The 18,769-nt window shown below is 50.6% G+C and overlaps 2 protein-coding genes across 4 annotated transcripts; one reads left to right on the top strand and one right to left on the bottom strand.

Annotated features, from left to right (window-relative positions):
- Positions 1 to 3,176: 3,176 nt before the first annotated feature.
- Positions 3,177 to 5,363, top strand: LOC138239438 (uncharacterized). The gene is made up of 2 exons (XM_069191423.1): positions 3,177 to 3,508; positions 4,159 to 5,363. The coding sequence occupies exons 1-2, from the start codon at positions 3,423 to 3,425 to the stop codon at positions 4,760 to 4,762; spliced, it is 690 nt and encodes a 229-aa protein (XP_069047524.1). The 5' UTR covers positions 3,177 to 3,422; the 3' UTR covers positions 4,763 to 5,363.
- Positions 5,364 to 6,647: 1,284 nt separating this feature from the next.
- Positions 6,648 to 15,490, bottom strand: zfp91 (ZFP91 zinc finger protein, atypical E3 ubiquitin ligase). Of its 3 annotated transcripts, none has more exons than XM_069191432.1 (11): positions 14,820 to 15,490; positions 13,547 to 13,578; positions 12,711 to 12,863; positions 12,108 to 12,144; positions 11,923 to 12,012; positions 11,436 to 11,564; positions 10,513 to 10,563; positions 9,426 to 9,504; positions 8,952 to 9,066; positions 8,608 to 8,707; positions 6,648 to 8,420 (listed from the first exon to the last, which is right to left on the bottom strand). In XM_069191432.1, exons 1-11 carry the CDS (start codon positions 15,206 to 15,208, stop codon positions 7,940 to 7,942), a joined length of 1,656 nt encoding a protein of 551 aa, XP_069047533.1. In that variant the 5' UTR covers positions 15,209 to 15,490; the 3' UTR covers positions 6,648 to 7,939. The 3 variants fall into 3 exon arrangements, with proteins under 3 accessions (XP_069047533.1, XP_069047534.1, XP_069047532.1); XM_069191433.1 differs by having other exon boundaries at positions 12,717 to 12,866; XM_069191431.1 differs by having other exon boundaries at positions 12,711 to 12,866.
- Between the last annotated feature and the right edge of the window lie 3,279 nt (positions 15,491 to 18,769).

An 18,769-nucleotide genomic window follows, 5' to 3' on the forward strand; every position in this document is an offset into this window, starting at 1 on the left:
ATGTATTTTTTTAATCCAGGAAGTGACATCAAAGGTGTCCCATTCACACAAAGGATGAAACACTGGAGGGACAAAATAACTTATGAAACCAGTGGACACAGCTAAATGCCAATAAAACATTCATTGAAGTAATTAAACAAAGCTATAAACTGAATTTAAAGAAAGTATATAAGAGGACTATTAAACCTTGTAGAAAAGGCAAATTAAATTTAAAATACATATATGAAGTTTAACATAGGCTAATGCCCAAAGTGCAAAGTGTTATAAGTAGTATAAACAAACTTTAGATGCAAAATGGCAAATGCTGATTAAGACAAGTCTACTTATGGACATGACTTGTTTGTTGACACATTTATATCTTCTAGGCAACATGGAGATGCAATTCAAAGAAAACAAAGCAATTCAAAGGCAAACAAAGCATTACATGATTTGTAATGAAAAAGTTCAGTATACAAAATAGTGTGCAATATTGCTAATCATGTTATAGAAAACATATATATATATTGCTGCTCTAGAATTTGCTCAGAGAACAGGAACAAGAAACATTCTGGGCTAAAAGAAATGTCCTACACTGACAGACTGGAGGAACTGAGTCTCTCTAGTCTGAAGGGAGTTTCCCAGACTGACAGGCTGAAGGAACAGAGTCTCTTTAGTCTGAAGGGAGTGTCTCACACTTACAGGATGAAAAAATTGAATTCCCTTAGTCTCTTTTAGACACTCATCTGGGTGTGTACGTCTGTGCTTAAGACCTGGTGCCTGGGTGTGTGAGTGTGTGAGTATGTACTTAAGACTTGATGTCCGGGTTTGCTGTATGAAACTGTCACTTGGGGTGTGGCTCCACCTTAATGTCGAAGGCAAAAGGACCATTCATGGAAAAGCCGATGTAGAAGGAGATACGGGTGCCTTTGTCCAGCCCACTTATCTGGGTCATCCTCTCTGGCTTCACCTGCAGTTTCACCTTTGGGTTTGGGGTGTCAGCCATGCTTTTCTTGTGCTGCACCACCCCAGTGACTCTTTGGAGAAGCTGTTGGACTCTCTCCTGCGTCCATACCTTGTCATTATACCAGAGGGTGCTGTCCTGCTGGTCTGAGTCAGGCCACTTCACAACCTGCCTCCTGCTCACCAGTTTGCCATAGTTTTGCTTCTGGCCCAAGTAGAAATGTATGACCAGCCTTTTAGAGAAGAAGGCCTTCATCTCATTCCAGAAAGAGTCCCTCATCTGAGATATGTAGCTTCCCACCCTCTCACCTGTACAGGTGCTGTTTTTCTCTGGCCACAGCAGGACAGTAGCAATGAAGTTGAGGGCTAGGCTCTCACTGTCTGCGACTGGATGATCGAGGACCCCTACCAGCATCTTCAGGAGAGACAGTAGCTGTTGCCATATTGAATATAGTTATTGTAGTACAGTTACAGTAGTAACTGTATTACAGTTGTAAGAGTGTGGTAACAACAACAATATAGCTGTTATTATATTAGATATAGTTACTGGGGTGTAGAAACAACAATATAGCTTTACTGTATTACAGAACTCATGTACATGTATTTACAGGAGGGATAACAGCAATATACTGGAAGTGTGACTGTATTGAATTCGCTGCCAGATCTGACAGAGCTGTACCCCCAAGTGAGCTCAACACAGGATGACCGCAGCGCTCCGTGTTCTCCTGGACGCTTTGAGACCCAGCGGGCTTCAACACTGTGTTTAAACTGAAAGTGTGATGTGTACATTCTGCGTTACGCCTTTTCAAAGCTGAAAATTGCAACTGAATGTCAGTGCGCGATATTCGCTCGTCGCACCGCTCAGGGGGTCAGTAAGCACAATTTTAAGATCCCACCCCGTCACCCAGGTGAGCCCGGAGTCTTCTGCTCATCCTGTCGACAACCGAGGCGGCGGCATGTACAGGGTTAAAGTCCGGCTCACCGGCCCTTGCAGACTCGTCCTGTCGTGTGTTCTGGGATGGGCACAGGCGCGACTTCGGGAACAGCGACTTCCCGAGCGAGCGCGGTAGCAAAAACTGAATGAGCCGACGACGCTTCTGGTCGGGGAGGACAGCCAGATGAGTCTTAATGCGCATCTCACGGCATCGCCCTCAGGCTGTGACGCTTGGAGGCAGAGGGGCTGGGCCGTCCGGGGAGAGAGAAGAGAAACTAAACCGAGAGACTCGGATCTTCGGGAAAGTGTGGACAAACTCTCTACAGAGCCGCTCCCGGCTGCGAGACGGGTTGACGGTCACGCACAGAGCAAACCTGGCCATTTCTTTACATGCCGCAAAACCATCCAAGTCCATATTTTACTCTATATAATAATAATAATAATAATAATAATAATAATAATAATAATAATAATAATAATAATAATAATTGCTTACACTTATATAGTGCTTTTCTGGACACTCCACTCAAAGCGCTTTACAGGTAATGGGGATCCCATCCACCACCACCAACAAACCCCCCCACTCAAACCGTGACCACCACAGTTCCAAAACCATCCTCTCCTCGCTGGTCTCTCCATGCTTCTCTAAGGGCAAACCTTCAGTGAAAGCTTCACTCCTCTGTCCCCTTCTCTGCCCCAGATCCAACCACACTTTCTGCTTGACAAGACCAGAACTATGAGGACACAAGACAGGTCACAGACGAGATAGTAGATGGTGGTTTCTTGGTCTCAGCTCATCCAGCTGTGTCCTTTAAGAAACCAGGGTATTGGCTTCAAAATCAAGGCTTGGTAGTTTGTTCCACGACCCTACCACCGTTTGTGTAAAGGAGTGTCTCCTGTTCCACTTTTAAATGCACTTCATGTACTTTCCACGCATGTCCTCTGGTTTGTGTTTCATTGTTGAAAAATAAAGAAAGACTTTCCTGTTCAGGATTTCAAGATTAAAGAGATTTATTTCCTTAATATATTGATTGGATTTTAGTAGATTTCTTCTGAGATGCACGCTTTACTTCGGTACCCGCTTCTGTAACACCTATTCTTAGAAAAGTTCAAAAAGTGATCAATGGTAAATAAATGCAAAGTTAGCAGGATAGAGTTAGAACTTCGTTTATAATTATTAAGTAACCTCACAGCATAGGTTTAAGCTATCGGGGCTAACTGTTCTGTACGCTAATACGTGTGCATCTATCGACCCTCTTCCGACCGCCAATGCCTGTCGGGAAATGTAGTCTCACTGCCCAGCCACCAGGAAGACCAAACGGACCACTTCATTTACAGAAGCCCAGAGGGGGTATTTTATTTTAGACCCTCGTGGAAACGGAGTGGTTTTCATTCAAGCAGGCCGACGGAGAGAGTAAACACTGTGCTTACGTACTGAGTACCTTTTACAACAGGGGCGTATTCCCGGCAGAGAGCAGCGTGGATTGAAATATCTGCACACCCCGTTCTCCCTTCCCCCCGCCCGACTTAAGTGGACTCTCCGGCCGTCATGGCGCTGGTAGGCTATGGCGTGTCGTCCGACTCCGAGTCCGGGTCAGAAAGCGACGACAAGGAGGGTTGCGGAGCGGCTGAAAGGTGAGCGGGGCAGGTGGCCGGAGGCAGGTGTAAGGGTTCAGGCAGGAGGGCCTGTCAGTCCTCAGCGCGCACCCTGCCGAGCGGGGTCAGGGGTGGGAAGAGCACTGCCAGTAGGTCTCTGAATTTGGGTCTGATGTCGGTGGCTCTGCCTGGGCGTGTGCAGCTGTAAGAAACAGGGTGAGAACAGGCGGTATTCCCGCCTCTGGTAACGGTGAGAAAGTCGCGAGTCGGCGCAGGTTTGCAGCGCTATTGGCGTCATTCGGACCCGAGTCCAGACGTCACTCAGACCCGTTCCCCACCGGGAGCACGTGACGTGTGCCCGTGGCGTGTTTCCGTTTTTGTTCTGGGACCCTTGTGTGCAGAGTCTGCACTTTCTCCACATTGTTTTTCCCCTCTGGCTTCAGTTCTGGACTGGGGTCCATCAGCGCAGAGCCTGTTCCTCAGCAGGGCGTCATGAATACTGGCCAGCGGGCAGGGGAGCGCTGGGAGAGAAGCAGCCCTCTGGAGTGTGACCACCAGAGCAGCTGGCGCACACCGGACTTCTCGGCGTGGGAGGGTGGGGGGCTTCCCTGCGCCCCGCGTGACGAGGGAAGTGGGGTTCAGCCAGGGCCCGCGGGTGTCAGCCTCTCACTGGCTGTCTTGTGTTCCAGAGAATCCAGAGCCCCCAGCGCAGGAGGAGGAGGAGAGGGAAGGGAGACAGGCCGGAATCTCCTGCTGGACTCGGGAGACGAGGACGAGAGCGAGTCGGACCCGGAGCCGGAGCCGGGACCCGGGCCGGACCCGAGTGAGCCAGCAGAGGGCCGGACCGCCACCCCGCGCAGGCTGCCGGCCCCCAGCCTGGGCCCGGGCGAGCTGGGCGGCGCCAGCAGCGTGTTCGCCAACCCGTTCCGGGCCCGCGCGGAGCAGAGCCTGAGCGTGCTGCAGCGCCACGTGCCCCTCACGCTGCAGCCGCGCCCCGCCTGCATCGGGGGGCGCCCCGTCTGCCTGGCCTACCGCAAGGACGGGCGCTGTCGCTTCGGGGGCCGCTGCAGGTTCGCCCACGACAGCGACCTGCAGGTCCCGCCCCCCGCGGCCCCCCAGCACTCCCCGCCGCCCCAGGCCTCCGGGCTCGAACCCGGGCCGGATCCCCCTGTGGAGTCGCCCGGCCGGACTGGCAGACGGAAGCCCGGGGTCAGCGACACCCTGATCCCCCCTAAACGGGCGCTGAGGGACTACGAGGCCAGCGTGGCCAAGGACAGGCCCTGGCTGCTGTAGCCGAGCTCCGGCACGGCCCGGTTCTGCTCGGGGGAGAGCTGCAGGAGCACAGCCTCGGGCCCCGAGGACAGTGTGCGTCTCCGCGGCGGGACGTCTGTCTGGTGGCTCCTGTCAGTCCTGTCCGCCAGGGCTTGCGCACACAGGATGGACAGCAGGATGGACTTGTACACTTGATGTGCAGCAGTGCTTTTTTTGAAGCCTTCGTGAGGATTTCCTGAACTTACAACTGCAGAGCTTTTGCAAACAAGAGGCCATCGAGCCCCTGGTTGTCGGTAACAGGTTGATGCGAGGATCTCCCCCTGTTGCGTCGTGAAAGAGGCCGGGGTATTGGACTCCCTTGTGTCCCTTCTAGTGTTCTTGTCCAGCCCTCGCCCACACGGTCCGGTTTCCAGTCGCCATTCCTGTGACCCAGCTTGCGGACATGTTTTTACTCCTCGCCCCTTGATCCCGGTGAACCTGTCTGTACTGTAGGGACACCCGTGTTTTTCAGGGGGGATCGGTGAGAAAGGGGAGTTCCTGTCTGGGGCTTCTGGGAAGCACTCACTGGTTTCAAGCAACTCTAGCAATGTTAACATTAAAAGTTATTTTGATTTGCCTTCTACCGCATTTGTTTTTATTTTTGTGCTTGCGCAGGCCAATTCAGATTTTTGTGTTGCTAGTAATGTGGCCGGTCTGAACTACAGTACGTCACACATTTAAGGCACAGGACTCCTTTCTAACCTGCGGTCCAACCCCATGTAAGCTGCTTTTGGAAAACGGTTCTTGTAGCAATTGGATGTCCGGAAATGTCAAGGTGAACAGGCCTCTTGTGCTCTGAAACTGCACAGAGACCCCTGCTGCTCCTGGGGCTCTCTCCAGCAGTTTAAACCAACCCACCAGGAAGCAGGAAGTACAGACCTGAGGCTATCCTGGACCAGGGTTGTCCATCTCTTCTTAACATAGTGGGTCCTGGTCTTGAACCCTGGCCTGTTTAAACCCAGAGAAACGGACAACCCCCCCTTGGCCCTCACGCTGGAGGAGGCAAGAAGTGATCAGGTGGACTCCACCCAGACAGACGTCTTCAGCTGGAGTCATACCCTGGGCCCCCTGCGCCTGTGAGGCTAATAAATCTGGTTTTACAAAAATCCTGGCTTTTAAAATGGCCACATCCCTTCTCAGTAGCAGTAAAGAAAACAGCTTTAATGCTCAACCTCCTGCCCCGTACCTCATCTACCCCTAAACCTGACCCCTAACTAGTGCCTCATCAAACCTTACTTTTGACCCCTCACCCCTGACCCACACCTCGGTCAAACCCTAGCCCCTGACTCCTAACCCCTGCTTCATCCAACTCTAATCATGACCTCTGACCCCAACGCGAACCGCTGTCTTGGCTCCAGCACAGAGGCTGCAGATTCTGTGCATTTTTTTCTCCGGTCACTTGAAAGCTGCAGCTGTACCAGAGCTAAATGACTCTGGTAGGAAGCTCAGCGACTTTACCATGAAGACCTGGTGAAGCTCGGTTCAGATCAAGGGGTTGGTTTGGCACCCGGAAAATGTAGCTCACCAAGCGTTTTCTATGTACTGTTGACAACCCTTCCCAGAAATGAACTCTGCACCCCTGGGGTACACACAGTGGAGTGACCAAGGAGCACTGTCCACACCCCTGGGGTACACCGTGACCAGGAAGCCCAGACCACGCCCCTAGGATCCACACAGGGGTGACCAGGGAGCAATGTCCATACCCCTGGGGTACACACAGTGGAGTGACCAGGCAGCTTGGCCCAGCCCCCTGGGGTACACAGTGAACAGGAAGCCCAGACCCCGCCCCTGGGGTACACAGTGAACAGGAAGCCCAGACCCCTCTCTCTCTCTCTCTCTCTCACACACAAAATAAAATACAGAGACCTTCTGAAGCAGCAGTTTCTATTAAAAGGAAAAGGATTTGCCTCTGTTACACAGTAGTTTAATCAACTATCTGGATAATAAACATGAGTGGAGTAATGTTCTGGGGTCTCGGGGAGGAACTGAGCCAATTTAAATCAAATAAAAGCAATTATGTACAGACCAGCACACAGCCTGACCCCTCTGTGTACTGGGCTACCGGGCTACAGGACACCAGCTCTCCAGACCAGGCAATCGATTCGGGTCCTCTTCACAGCAGGAGCAAACAGAAAAAGAAAGTTTAAAAAACCTTAAACCACATTCTTCCAGGGTCATTTGAGGAGAGAAGAACTAAAATACAATACAGGCCAAAAGTCCTTATGCTGTAAATGTAGAAAAACAACAGGTTAATAGGAAAAGCAGATTTCTTAACTGGATCTACTGCAGGGGGCTGGGATAGATAGTGTCCTCCCAGCCACTGTGGGGGGGGGATCAGGGTGGACAGAGTGTCCTTCCAGACACCACAGGGGGGATACTGGGATGGACAGAGTGTCCTCCCAGCCACTGTAGGGGGGATCATGGTGGACAGTGTCCTTCCAGAACCTGCAGGCTGTATTCCCTGAGCCTGAACAGGCTAAAAAAAGTCTGAAATCAGCTCCTGCACCAGGAGGCCCAGCTGCCCTTCTTACTCAAACAGCCCAGAAGACACAGAGGCAGAGGATGAGCTTCAGATGAAAGAAAAGGCCAGACATTCAATTTCAAAATAAAAGTGAGTTCTCTAGAACTCTAATTGAACCAACAGTTTTAAGTACCGTCTTAAAAACCTTCAAACTGCGATTAGATCGCAATGGGGGGCACACTTTTGGCCTGCAGTGTACAAATACAGCACTCCAGCCTCCCTGGTCAGTGTGTGTGTTGGGGGGGACCCTCATTGGACAGGGTATCCCCTCCCCCCAGCACAAAGCCCCCTCTCCAACATGCCCTGTCCACCCCAGATCACGGAGCAGGAACGCCTTCATGGGACTCCGGTGTTGGTTGGTTCATGGAAGTTGTCTGCAGAGTCGCTCAGCCTAGTGAGGGGCAGGAAGGAGAGTCCGGCGAAGCTGCTCTGAACACAGCTGTACACACACACACACAAGCCCTGCGCCCGGGGAGTCCACACAAACAGCTGCTGTGCAGGTCCTGAAGTCACGGCAAGGACAAATATATACACGGCATCCCATCATCCTCTTCAGGGCAAAGGGAGAAGGGGCGGGGCCATGAGTTGGCCAATTGTCTCTCTCGCCAAAGACCTGTCCCACCCCTGCCCCGCCCCCTCTACTGCAGTAGGGTGTGTGGCTCTGAGCTGTCGATCAGGACCTCGGCTACCGTCTCGGTGCTGATGACCAGCCCCAGAGAGTCACGGTGCGGCTCCGGGCACGCGCCCCGGTCCAGGGCATCGGGGGCGCCGGTGGGAGGAGGCTGGGGGGCCAGCAGCACCCCTCCCAGGCCCACCAGGCCGGCCTCCCCGCTCACACCCTGCTCGGTGGGCTGGGGGGGCGCGGCCGCGATGGCAGTGGGGGAGGCCGTGTCCAGGATGTCGGAGCTGGTGATGAGTGCGCCGGCGTTGGCGGCCAGGGCCTCCGCGATCAGCACCTCGGGGTGGCTCTTGGCCTTGTGGGCGACCACACTGTCCTTCTTCTCAAACTTCTTGCCACAGATGTTGCAGGAGAACTGATAGAAGGTGTCAGCATCGTGCTTCTTCATGTGCCAGTTTAGAGAGGCCTTCTGCCGACAGGTGAAGCCACAGATCTCACACCTGAGAAAGAGAGACAGGTACTAAAGTACATTAACACTGCACTGAGAGAGAGGAGTTAAAACAGTCCAGACACACTGACTGGACACTACAGGACATTAACACTGCACTGGGAGAGAGGGGTTATAGACGCACTGGACACTACAGTACAGCTCTACTGCACTAGAAGACACTGCTCTCAGAGACTCACTGCAGGGGTTTCTCTCCAGTGTGGATCATGCGATGAACTGCCAAGTTGTGGGAGCTCTTGAAGGCTCGGGCACAGTACTCACAGATATAGTCCCTCTGGTCTGAGAGAGAGAGAAAAATTCACTCTAACTGCACGGCTAGTGTTCACAAAGATCAACATTATCGGCATTATGACTATCAAAACAATCAGCATTACTAGATATCGAACAACATTTCTAGTCTCAGTATAATTAGTGCGATCAGTGTCACTCGAATCTGTCACACTCAGTACATCCACAAGTCTGCTGACCTGCGTGGGTCTGCAGTCTGAGGGTAACCCATGCCCTTGTAGCCTGAGGGGGGTACCTGTGTGGTGCTTGGCGTGGCGGAGAAGCTGTTTCTGCAGTCTGAAGAGCCGGCCACAGGAGGGGTGAGGACAGACGTACTTCTTCTTCAACAGGTGCTGGTACTTGATGTGGTGCTGAAAGAAAGAATCCACACTGCAGACCCACTCCCAGCTGGACTGAGGGCAGGGAGACGGTACTGAACGCATCACTAACCCTACTGCAGACACATTCTCAGCTGGACAGAGGGCAGGAAGAAAGCAGTCTGACTATACCACTAACCCTACTGCAGATACACTCTCAGCTGGACAGAGGGCAGGGAGACAGCACCCTGACCAGACTACTAACCCTAACCCTACTGCAGACATGCTCTCAGCTGGACAGAGAGCAGGGAGACGGCACTGACTGTACCACTAACCCTAAACCCACTGCAGATACACTCTCAGCTGTACAGAGGGTATGGAGACAACACATTGACTCGGACTGTACCACTAACCTGCAGGTAGCGGGGGTGTGCCAGGACTGTTCCACAGCCTTCCATCTCACAGCGCACATACTGGATAGGGGGCTTCTTCCTGCAGTGGTTAGAACACATGGCCACCGTTACTGCTGTCATAATTACATTGAACTGGGATGCAGAGGGAAAGGAACAGAGAGTTTACAGTTCCTCGTAGGAGACATTAGCCTGTGCAAGTTACATACAGGTTATCATATATGTGCATAATCCTAAGTAAATATGCATTTAAGAAGAGTCACAGACGAGAGAAGTCATTCGGACCATCTGGCTTTGTTGATATTTAGACATTAATTGATTCCAGGATCTTGTCCAGCTATCTCTTGAATAAATCCAGGGAACCAGCTTCAACAGCATTTCTGGACAGCTTGTTGCACACTCCCACAACTCTAGCGCCTTCTGTTCTCGGCTTTAACTACACTTCTACGTAGTTTTCAATTATTTCTGAACAAGTCTGCTGGGCTGACTGCTGATGAGGATTTTGAATATCCGTATCAGGTTTAACTGTTGCATACTAAAAGATCCTTCAGCCTGTCAGTATAGGAAAGGCCCTTAAGACTAAAGAGACTCATTTCCTTCAGTCTGTAAGTGTGGAACATTACCTTAAGACTAAAGCTGCTGGAAGAAGTGTTAGTGGAAACAGTACAGGGCGCTCATCTACCAGTCTGTGAGGGTCCTGATGCCCCAGTATAGTGATGGGGACACTATAATGTAAAAAAGGCTCTATCCTTTGGATGAGAAGTTAAACCGAAGTCCCCATTACCTCTAAAACACTATGAGTGGAGTGTCCAGAAAAGCACTATATAAGTGTAAGGAATTGTTGTTATTATTAAAGTTCCTGCACTAAGAGAGATTGATACAGACACACCCCATCTCGATCAAATATCTTCCTACAGTGTTAAAGCAGCAGTGTGTCGGGGCTGAGACCGTATGAGTGTATCGAGCCACTATCTCACGACTCCATCAGCTTGCTGAGAACAAGCCAGTGAAGCCCTAACCCTAACGCTCACTCAAACCCTAACCCTCAACCCTGACCCTTGAACCTGGAGCAGAGAGGCAAGATCTTTACCGTCTCTTGGGGAGTCGTGGGCTCTTATCATCCTTCCGACGTCTGCCCCTCCTAAAGACAGACAGGCAGAGAGTGTCAGTCAGGCCCAGAGAGCTCAGAGAAACATTTACCACTTCACACTGGAACACACCCCTCAGAATGACAACCAGTTCATCTGGGTATTTCAGCCTGGCGGTACAGGCACCGAAGGAGAAGGCACACAAGGCTTTCTATTCCATTCAAAGGAGGCTCTAAAACAGCGACCTGGCTGTGACCAGGTCAAACATTAAACTGGCTGCAAGCGTTTGAATGGGTAATCCAACCCATTGCCCTAAATGGCAGTGAAGTGTGGGGTCCCCTCACTCTCCAGATTTACACTAAATGGGACAAACACCCCATAGAAACTCGACACATGGAATTCTGAAAAAACATCTTCCACGTGCAGAGAAAAAAAAACAAGTGCAGGGTCGAATTAGGCCATTACCCATTACTAATCATCACACAGAAGAGAGCAATAAAATATTTGGTTACACCTGAACTCCTACCACCACAAGGCCCTGCTGAGCCAAGAGAAGAGCCCTCTCAGCCAGCTCACTAAAACCAACCAACTTCAGCACAGCTAAACAATACCAATCAAATATTTTTTGTTTGCGTTTTGCAATACGGTGATTTATTCTTTATGCATTAATGATCCGTCATTCAGTTAGGAGATAGAGAGAGAATCAGCCCTAGAGGTTATTTTATTTTTTCCTTAATAAAATGTGCTTACGGCTATGTGAATTTCACAGCTAACAGAGAGAGAGAAAGAGTCAGTCGGGCCCATGGAGAGCGACAGACATGCAAGCTAACTGGCTGATTCGGTTATATACAGAACGACCAAGTCATGCCGACACACAGGAACACACACTCAGTCAGACAACTCTCTCCCCTTCCCTCTCCCTCACTTCCTGGGCGGCTCGCTCTCCTCTCCAAATTCGTTCTCCTGTTTGACGTCGACCTCCTCTGTCTTGATCTCTGCCGATTTCTTCTCCTCCTTTGGTTTGGGGGGACGCCGGCGAGGCTTCGGAGGGTCCCTAGAAGCAATCAGATGAGATTAATACTGGCTGTCTGGACACTCCAGTACATTAACACTGCACTGAGAGAGAGGGGTTAATACAGTCCAGACACACTGACTGGACACTCCAAGACATTAACACTGCAATGAGAGAGAGGGGTTAATACAGTACAGACACACTGACTGGACACTCCAGTACATTAACACTGCACTGAGAGAGAGGGGTTAATACAGTCCAGACACACTGACTGGACACTCCAGTACATTAACACTGCACTGAGAGAGAGGGGTTAATACAGTCCAGACACACTGACTGGACACTCCAGTACATTAACACTGCACTCAGAGAGAGATTTTTAGTTCTGCTTCTTCAGTACCTCTCTGTTTCAGGTTTGTAGTTCTGGTCTTTGGGGTCATCTCTGAAAGGGGGGTCTTCCTCACTGATCATAATGTCTTCATCTTCCTCACTGCAGCAGAGAGCAGAGACAGCAGATTTACAGCACATCAGAAGCAGGCTGTCCCTATTACACACTTGACCATGCAGAGACAGGTCAGCACTCACCTCACCCCAGCCTGGGACAGCAGTTCCTCTGCAGCACCTGCACAGACAAAGAGAGGAAAGAGTTAAACGCAACCCGCCCCAGCACACTGGAGAACATGCAGATGGGCTTCTCTACACTAAGGGTGCTAGGAGCGTGGAACAAGCTGCCCAGCCATGTTCTTGAAGCCCAGACACCCGAGCCACTAGTGACAGGGCTCTTCCTGTCTTTGTCTGATCTGATGTTCACCGACAGGAAACCGGTAGACGTCAGAGCCAGCCTTAGGTGATAACAGTAACCTAGACACATGTGCGGAACGGAGTCCACCTTAAGGCCTGGAGCCCTTGAACAAGACCCACAACCCCGGGAACCGCACTGAGCTCAGGACACAGGCAGACAACACAGCGAGCACGTCTTCATCACGAAGACTACGGTGAGACCAAGGACAAACCATGGGATCAAGAGCTCGTCGGATCGGGACAGCTGCCTGGAAACCCTCTCACCCAAACCCAAACCCACGGATCCTCCCGTGAACTTGTCCAGCAGCAGTGCCGATCCATCAAGACCCTCTGTCTGACAGAAGCCAATCGTTCTCTCGCTCCTCTCTCCCCTGTGGCCCCCCTCACCCTCACCACCGTATCCAGACGTCTCAGGGTCAGGCTCCGCTTTGCACACCAGGGCTGCAGGGGGGCGCTGTGCTCGAGCAGGAGGGTCTCTGTGCCTGGCGGGAGCGCGAGGGCGCCGGGTTCGAGTGGGCCTGGAGACAGGGGCTGGCTCGCCTGCTGCCAGACAGGACAGAGAGAGAGAGACAGGGGTTCGAACAGACAGGCTGTCTGACTGCTCAGGTGAGCAGAGAGAGAGACAGGGGTTCGAACAGACAGGCAGGCTCACTGCACAGGCGAGCTGGGAGAGAGACAGGGGTTCGAACAGACAGGCAGGCTCACTGCACAGGTGAGCAGAGAGAGAGACAGGGGTTCGAACAGACAGGCAGTCTCACTGCACAGGCGAGCTGGGAGAGAGACAGGGGTTCGAACAGACAGGCAGTCTCACTGCACAGGTGAGCTGGGAGAGAGACAGGGGTTCGAACAGACAGGCAGGCAGGCTCACGGCACAGGTGAGCAGAGAGAGAGACAGGGGTTCAAACAGACAGGCAGTCTCACTGCACAGGCGAGCTGGGAGAGAGACAGGGGTTCGAACTGATAGGCAGTCTCACTGCACAGGTGAGCTGGGAGAGAGACAGGGGTTCGAACAGACAGGCAGTCTCACTGCACAGGTGAGCTGGGAGAGAGACAGGGGTTCGAACAGACAGGCTGTCCGTCTGTTCAGGTGAGCAGAGAGAGAGACAGGCGTTCGAACAGACAGGCAGTCTGACTGCACACGTGAGCAGAGAGAGAGACGGGTTCAAACAGACAGGCAGTCACACAGAAAGAAACTGTAACTCAGCTGTCTGTGCTCACTTTACCTCTATCTGAAGAGTCCCTCTTGTTATCAGCCCTGTGAAGACAGGAGAGAGAGAAAGGCTCATGAGCACAGACAGAATGATCACTATCACACTGCACTAGGAAATAGAGATAGAGGGATAGTTTATGAAGGAAAGAACTTACATTAAAACATTAAATACATATTGAATATAGAGTTTATTATTACTGTGACTCCTACTCATACTACTGCTGTTGATATTGCTACAGCCAGGAGTATAGTTACTGCCACTATTACTCATTCTACCACTGTTGATATTACTGCAGCCAGGACTATAGTATTGTCACTGTTACCTATACTACTGCTGTTGATATTGCTACAGCCAGGAGTATAGTTACTGCCACTGTTACTCATACTACTGCTCCTGATATTACTGCACCCAGGACTATAGTACTGCCACTGTTACTCATACTACTGCTGTTGGTATTGCTACAGCCAGGAGTATAGTTACTGCCACTGTTACTCATACCACTGCTGTTGATATCGCTACAGCCGGGAGTATAGTTACTGCCACTGTTACTCATATTACTGCTCCTGATATTACTGCAGCCAGGACTATAGTACTGTCACTGTTACTCATACTACTGCTGTTGATATGACTACAGCCAGGACTATAGTATTGTCACTGTTACCTATACTACTGCTGTTGGTATTGCTGCACCCAGGACTATAGTACTGCCACTGTTACTCATACTACTGCTGTTGGTATTGCTACAGCCAGGAGTATAGTTACTGCCACTGTTACTCATACCACTGCTGTTGATATTGCTACAGCCAGGAGTAAAGTAACAGTAGCAGTAACTAACACCATTGTTGACATTACAATAGCTAAAACTATATCCAAAGCTATTGATATTATTATCACTAAAGCTACAGCAGAGAATGTCGTTAGTCCAACTTTATTTAACGCTATCAAGGAAAGTTTGGGAAATACTCTGAAGCCTTTAAAGTCGCCACGGACGTGTGACGGCGCCACGATGACATTAATAACAACATTAACAGGACCTGGGGCGGGGGGAGGAGGTAGGGCTGTTTGTGTCTTTAACGCCACAGCAGGGAAACCCCGGCTCGCCTCCAGAGGACAACCCAGCGCGGAGACGGCAGAGTTAGAGGAGGCGGCCCGGATCAGTCCGCCAGCAGTCCCTCTGCCATCGCGAAGGGGGAAAAGCGCCCTGACGCCGGACACCATGGCGATCGCCGTGACCTCCGCCGAGTCTGTCAGCGGGCCGGCGCTGCGCATGTGTCCTGACACTCACCCCACGGCCAGGCCGCCGTCATCCGGCCGCTCTTCTGCGCTCTCCGCCCGGGCCCCGGCGTTCCTGCGACGGCGAGGGTACTCCGCTTTCCTCCGCCGGGCAGGTCCGTCCCCGGCCGCCGCCTGGGCCTGACCCGAGGCGCTCCGCCTCTCCCCGGCGGCCGCGACGCCCCGGCTGGTTCTCTCCCGCAGCACTCGCCCTGACCCCGGCTCGTCCCCCGCCGCCAAGGCCGCGGCGGCGTGGGAGCGGCTGGCGCCCCGCACTCGGAGCACTCTCCCCTGGGCCGGCGCCGGGCTGGGCTCCCCGGCGGCGGGGAGCGGGGCCTGCGGCTCGGCAGGCTGGGCCTCCCCGGCCCCGCTGTCCGCAGCCCGGCTGGGCTCCGGGTCCATGCCCGTGCCTGCCCGGAGCGGGCCGCTGCGCTGGCGGACGGCACCGAGGTGACGGGGGGCTGCGGTCCGGTCGGGCTCCCGGAGGGGCTCGGAGAGCGGGTGTGGGATCGCAGCCCGCTCCAGCGACGCGAGTTTTAATTTTCCTCGTATTTTTTTGCTAATTTACTGATCGGCTATTTATTTAAAGACCCAGATACCAATTTCTGGAGCCTTAAAGCGGTAGAGACCTGAAAACCCCGCTCGCCGTTGAGCCGAGCCGCTTTGTGTCGCTTCTCCTTTAAGAGAAGAATAGAGCGGACACGGCCCCCCTGCTGCAAGCTGGGCTCCCCCCACCCCTCCCCTCGGCGCGCTATCCGCCGCTCGGCCCACAGGGGGTTGTAGTTTCCAATGCGTCGGCCGTGCCGTGCTTCCTTTGGCGAGAGCTCGTGTCAGAAAACTACAACTTCCAGGAAACCTGCCAGGCGTCATAAACGTCGAGGCGAAAGGCCGGATGGGAAATAAAGTTCTGATTATAAAAAACGCCGAATGTTGCAGTTGAGCCTTGAATCGCATTTGAACGTTCAACTTTATTTGAACACAAAGCATTAGAGGAGATGAAATGTCAGAAACAGTTCCTACTGTTGGTGCTATGAAAATATTCACAAAAACACTGTCCAATATTATTGACACCTAGTTGAAAAACTAGAGTAAGCACGTTATGTATAAAATCCTTACTGGCGCTATAATCGGGTCTAAATGGGACATTTTATTTTTAAAAGAACTGGTTTACGTAGCTGTACCAGTTTAAAAAAAAACAGAACATAAAGGTACTTCCAACAGCGTCTCACAATGAAGGAGAGTGAGCAATTGTAAGATGATTATGGGTTATTATAAATACAACTAAATAAGTCTCAAAACACCCTAAAGAGCCTTTAAATTCAGATAGTTTCCACCTGCATTCTCTGGTTTCACGCTTCACCGTTCATTCTGAAGAAGTCTCCAGAGCTGACTTTGTCAGTCTCCTTTGAATGTGGAATATTCCTGTCAGGTCTCACAGTAGTCTCCTCTGTTCAAGACTAAAGATGTTCATTTCTTTCAGCCTGTCAGTGTAGGACACTCCCTTCAGACTAAAGAGACTCAGTTCCTTCAGCCTGTTAGTGTGGGACACTCCCTTCAGACTAAAGAGACTCAGTTCCTCCAGTCTGTCATTGTGGGACACTCCCTTAAGTGAATTGTATTTTCCATGCGAGATATGTTCTGTCTCAATATGGTTCAATCATTGCTATTTTAAGTTCAGGATAGTTCTTGCTTTTGGCCACCGGGAGGCGCAGATGCTCCAATTATATTATTCATAAGAAGAAGTTCCATCTCCCCGGAGACGCAATTGCGAATTATCCCGAGACAAATGTTCCTTAAGATTTAATCATACAATAAGGTAATGGAAGCCAGAAGCATTAATTCAAAAGATTATTGTTATTTTGTAACATTGTAAAATATTTAAACGAAAAATTGCATAATCACGTGCAATACAAAAACAGCCTGTAAACAGCTTTTTTTAATGTGTTGCTCTGTTGAAGACTTTTACTTTGTCTTACTTCACAGTTAGGTATGCACTCTGTGATAACACACAACTTAGCTTGTAGAAATAAGGAGGTTTTTCTGTAGTACAAAACTTTACCTGAATTTCTAACCCACGAATAGCTCGCCTTTACTCGCTCATCGTACACCTGACCGCTGATTGACAGACGTCTGCCTTCTAGGCGATCGTGTGCTCCCAAGGACACCACTGTGAGAGAACAGGCAGGGTGTTCTGTGACAGAATTAAATATTTCTCAATAGCGGGCTGTTCCACGTTGTTCTCTCCTGCATTTTCCTTCGTATAAAGGGTTTCGCTAGTCGTCGACCCTGGTTCGCGCTCCCGATCTTGAAAAGAGAGGAAAGCGCACTTAAAAACAAGAACGGGCAGCTCTTCTTCACACAAAGGGTGGCGAGGGTGTGGAACAAGCTGCCCACTCATCTTATTAAAGCCTTCAACCTAGATTATTTCAAGACACAGCTGAGATCGTCGGTACGGCCTGGAGCAGGCGTCGGACTCAGGAAAAGGGGTTAACCGACACATTTAACCAATACAGGGGAACTGAACTGTTCACACACAGTGACAGGCACCTACAGACACGGAAGAGACGTCTCCCAGCCTCCGCTATATACAGTCCGGTAGCCCCGCACCCAGGGGTGTTCCCAGCCCGCCTTGCGTGACGCTACATTATGTTACTACGTAACGGAACGGCTGGGTCGACCGGCCGTCTATCGGCTGCAATCTGTTTTCTGTTCTGTGTGCTCTTGGTCAAACATTCTCTCCACTCCCATATATTTTTTTAAAAAACTGATTAAACGTATAAAGAATTTACAAATACAACCAGAGGATCAGAAACAGGTACAAGCGAAAAAAACACAAACAGAAAAAACAATTAACTGCCAGAGGTAGTGAAGTCAATTATTGTGAATAGTGTTTCAACTCCAACTTAAAAGTACTAAAAAGGGGAATATTATTAGACCATTTTGATTTATGAATGTGACATTTACCCAAAATGACTAATACATTTACTATAAAAAATGCTATTTTTCCAAAGTTTCTTTTAAACAGTACAATAAAATATCAAAATCCTTAAATCTAAAAAGCACCTTTTACTGCCTGCAAAACTCTGCAAGTCCGTCCAAAACACCTTCACAGACCCTAACAGGCACCTAACAAAAAAATGCACCAAAGACTCCCCTTCAGGCCGACAAAAAACACACAGATTATCCCGCTCATGCTTAAATTTAGAGAGCACTCATTTAACTGGCTAAAACGTATGAACAAATTTAAACGATATCTCTTTAACTTTATTTGTAATATAATATCTATCAGGAGTTGTCCAAACTAATTTCCAATTTATAGTTTCAAACATTGCATTCCAAAAGGATAAACAAGGAGGGATAAGATGGGGTTTACAAAGATTCCTTATATGAGTATTGTTACATTTCTTATCCTTTATTTCCACACCATCCAAGAATAAATCAGTTGTAAGACCAGAAAGGAAGTCAGTCCTAAGAGCGCTTTGATTTGCTTTTAACAAGTTCACTACACACCTCTCAGATTTTAACTGGCTTTGTGCCAAGGCACGCCATCATCAGAGGAAACAGGAAATCGGGATTTTTGCAAACCTGGGGCTCACAGTGTCAGCGCATGCACAATCGATCCACTCATGAGCAGCGCTGGAGCAGCTTAATCCGGCATTTGAAATTCAAATAACTCTATTTTTTCCTCGTGGGTGTTTTTTTTTAATCAAGCCTCTGTTCACAGTGTGATTGAACCCGCAGATAACAACGCAAGCTGAGGCGCACGCGGTCGGTCGTTCTTTTGTACTGTCCTCAGTGTGAAACACGTCTCGACGTCCGTGCTGGCGCCTCGCGGATCTGCGTCCCACGCAACCGCGCGCGCTGGTGACAGAACGTCCTCCTCCCTGCAGCCTGCGACACCCACACCTGCTGGTGCTCTGGGAAGCTCTGATCAGCGTCTTATACCTGGATGATGCGACGGCA

Source organism: Lepisosteus oculatus, chromosome 6 (assembly GCF_040954835.1).
Source record: "Lepisosteus oculatus isolate fLepOcu1 chromosome 6, fLepOcu1.hap2, whole genome shotgun sequence".
NCBI classification, from domain to species: Eukaryota; Metazoa; Chordata; class Actinopteri; order Semionotiformes; family Lepisosteidae; genus Lepisosteus; species Lepisosteus oculatus.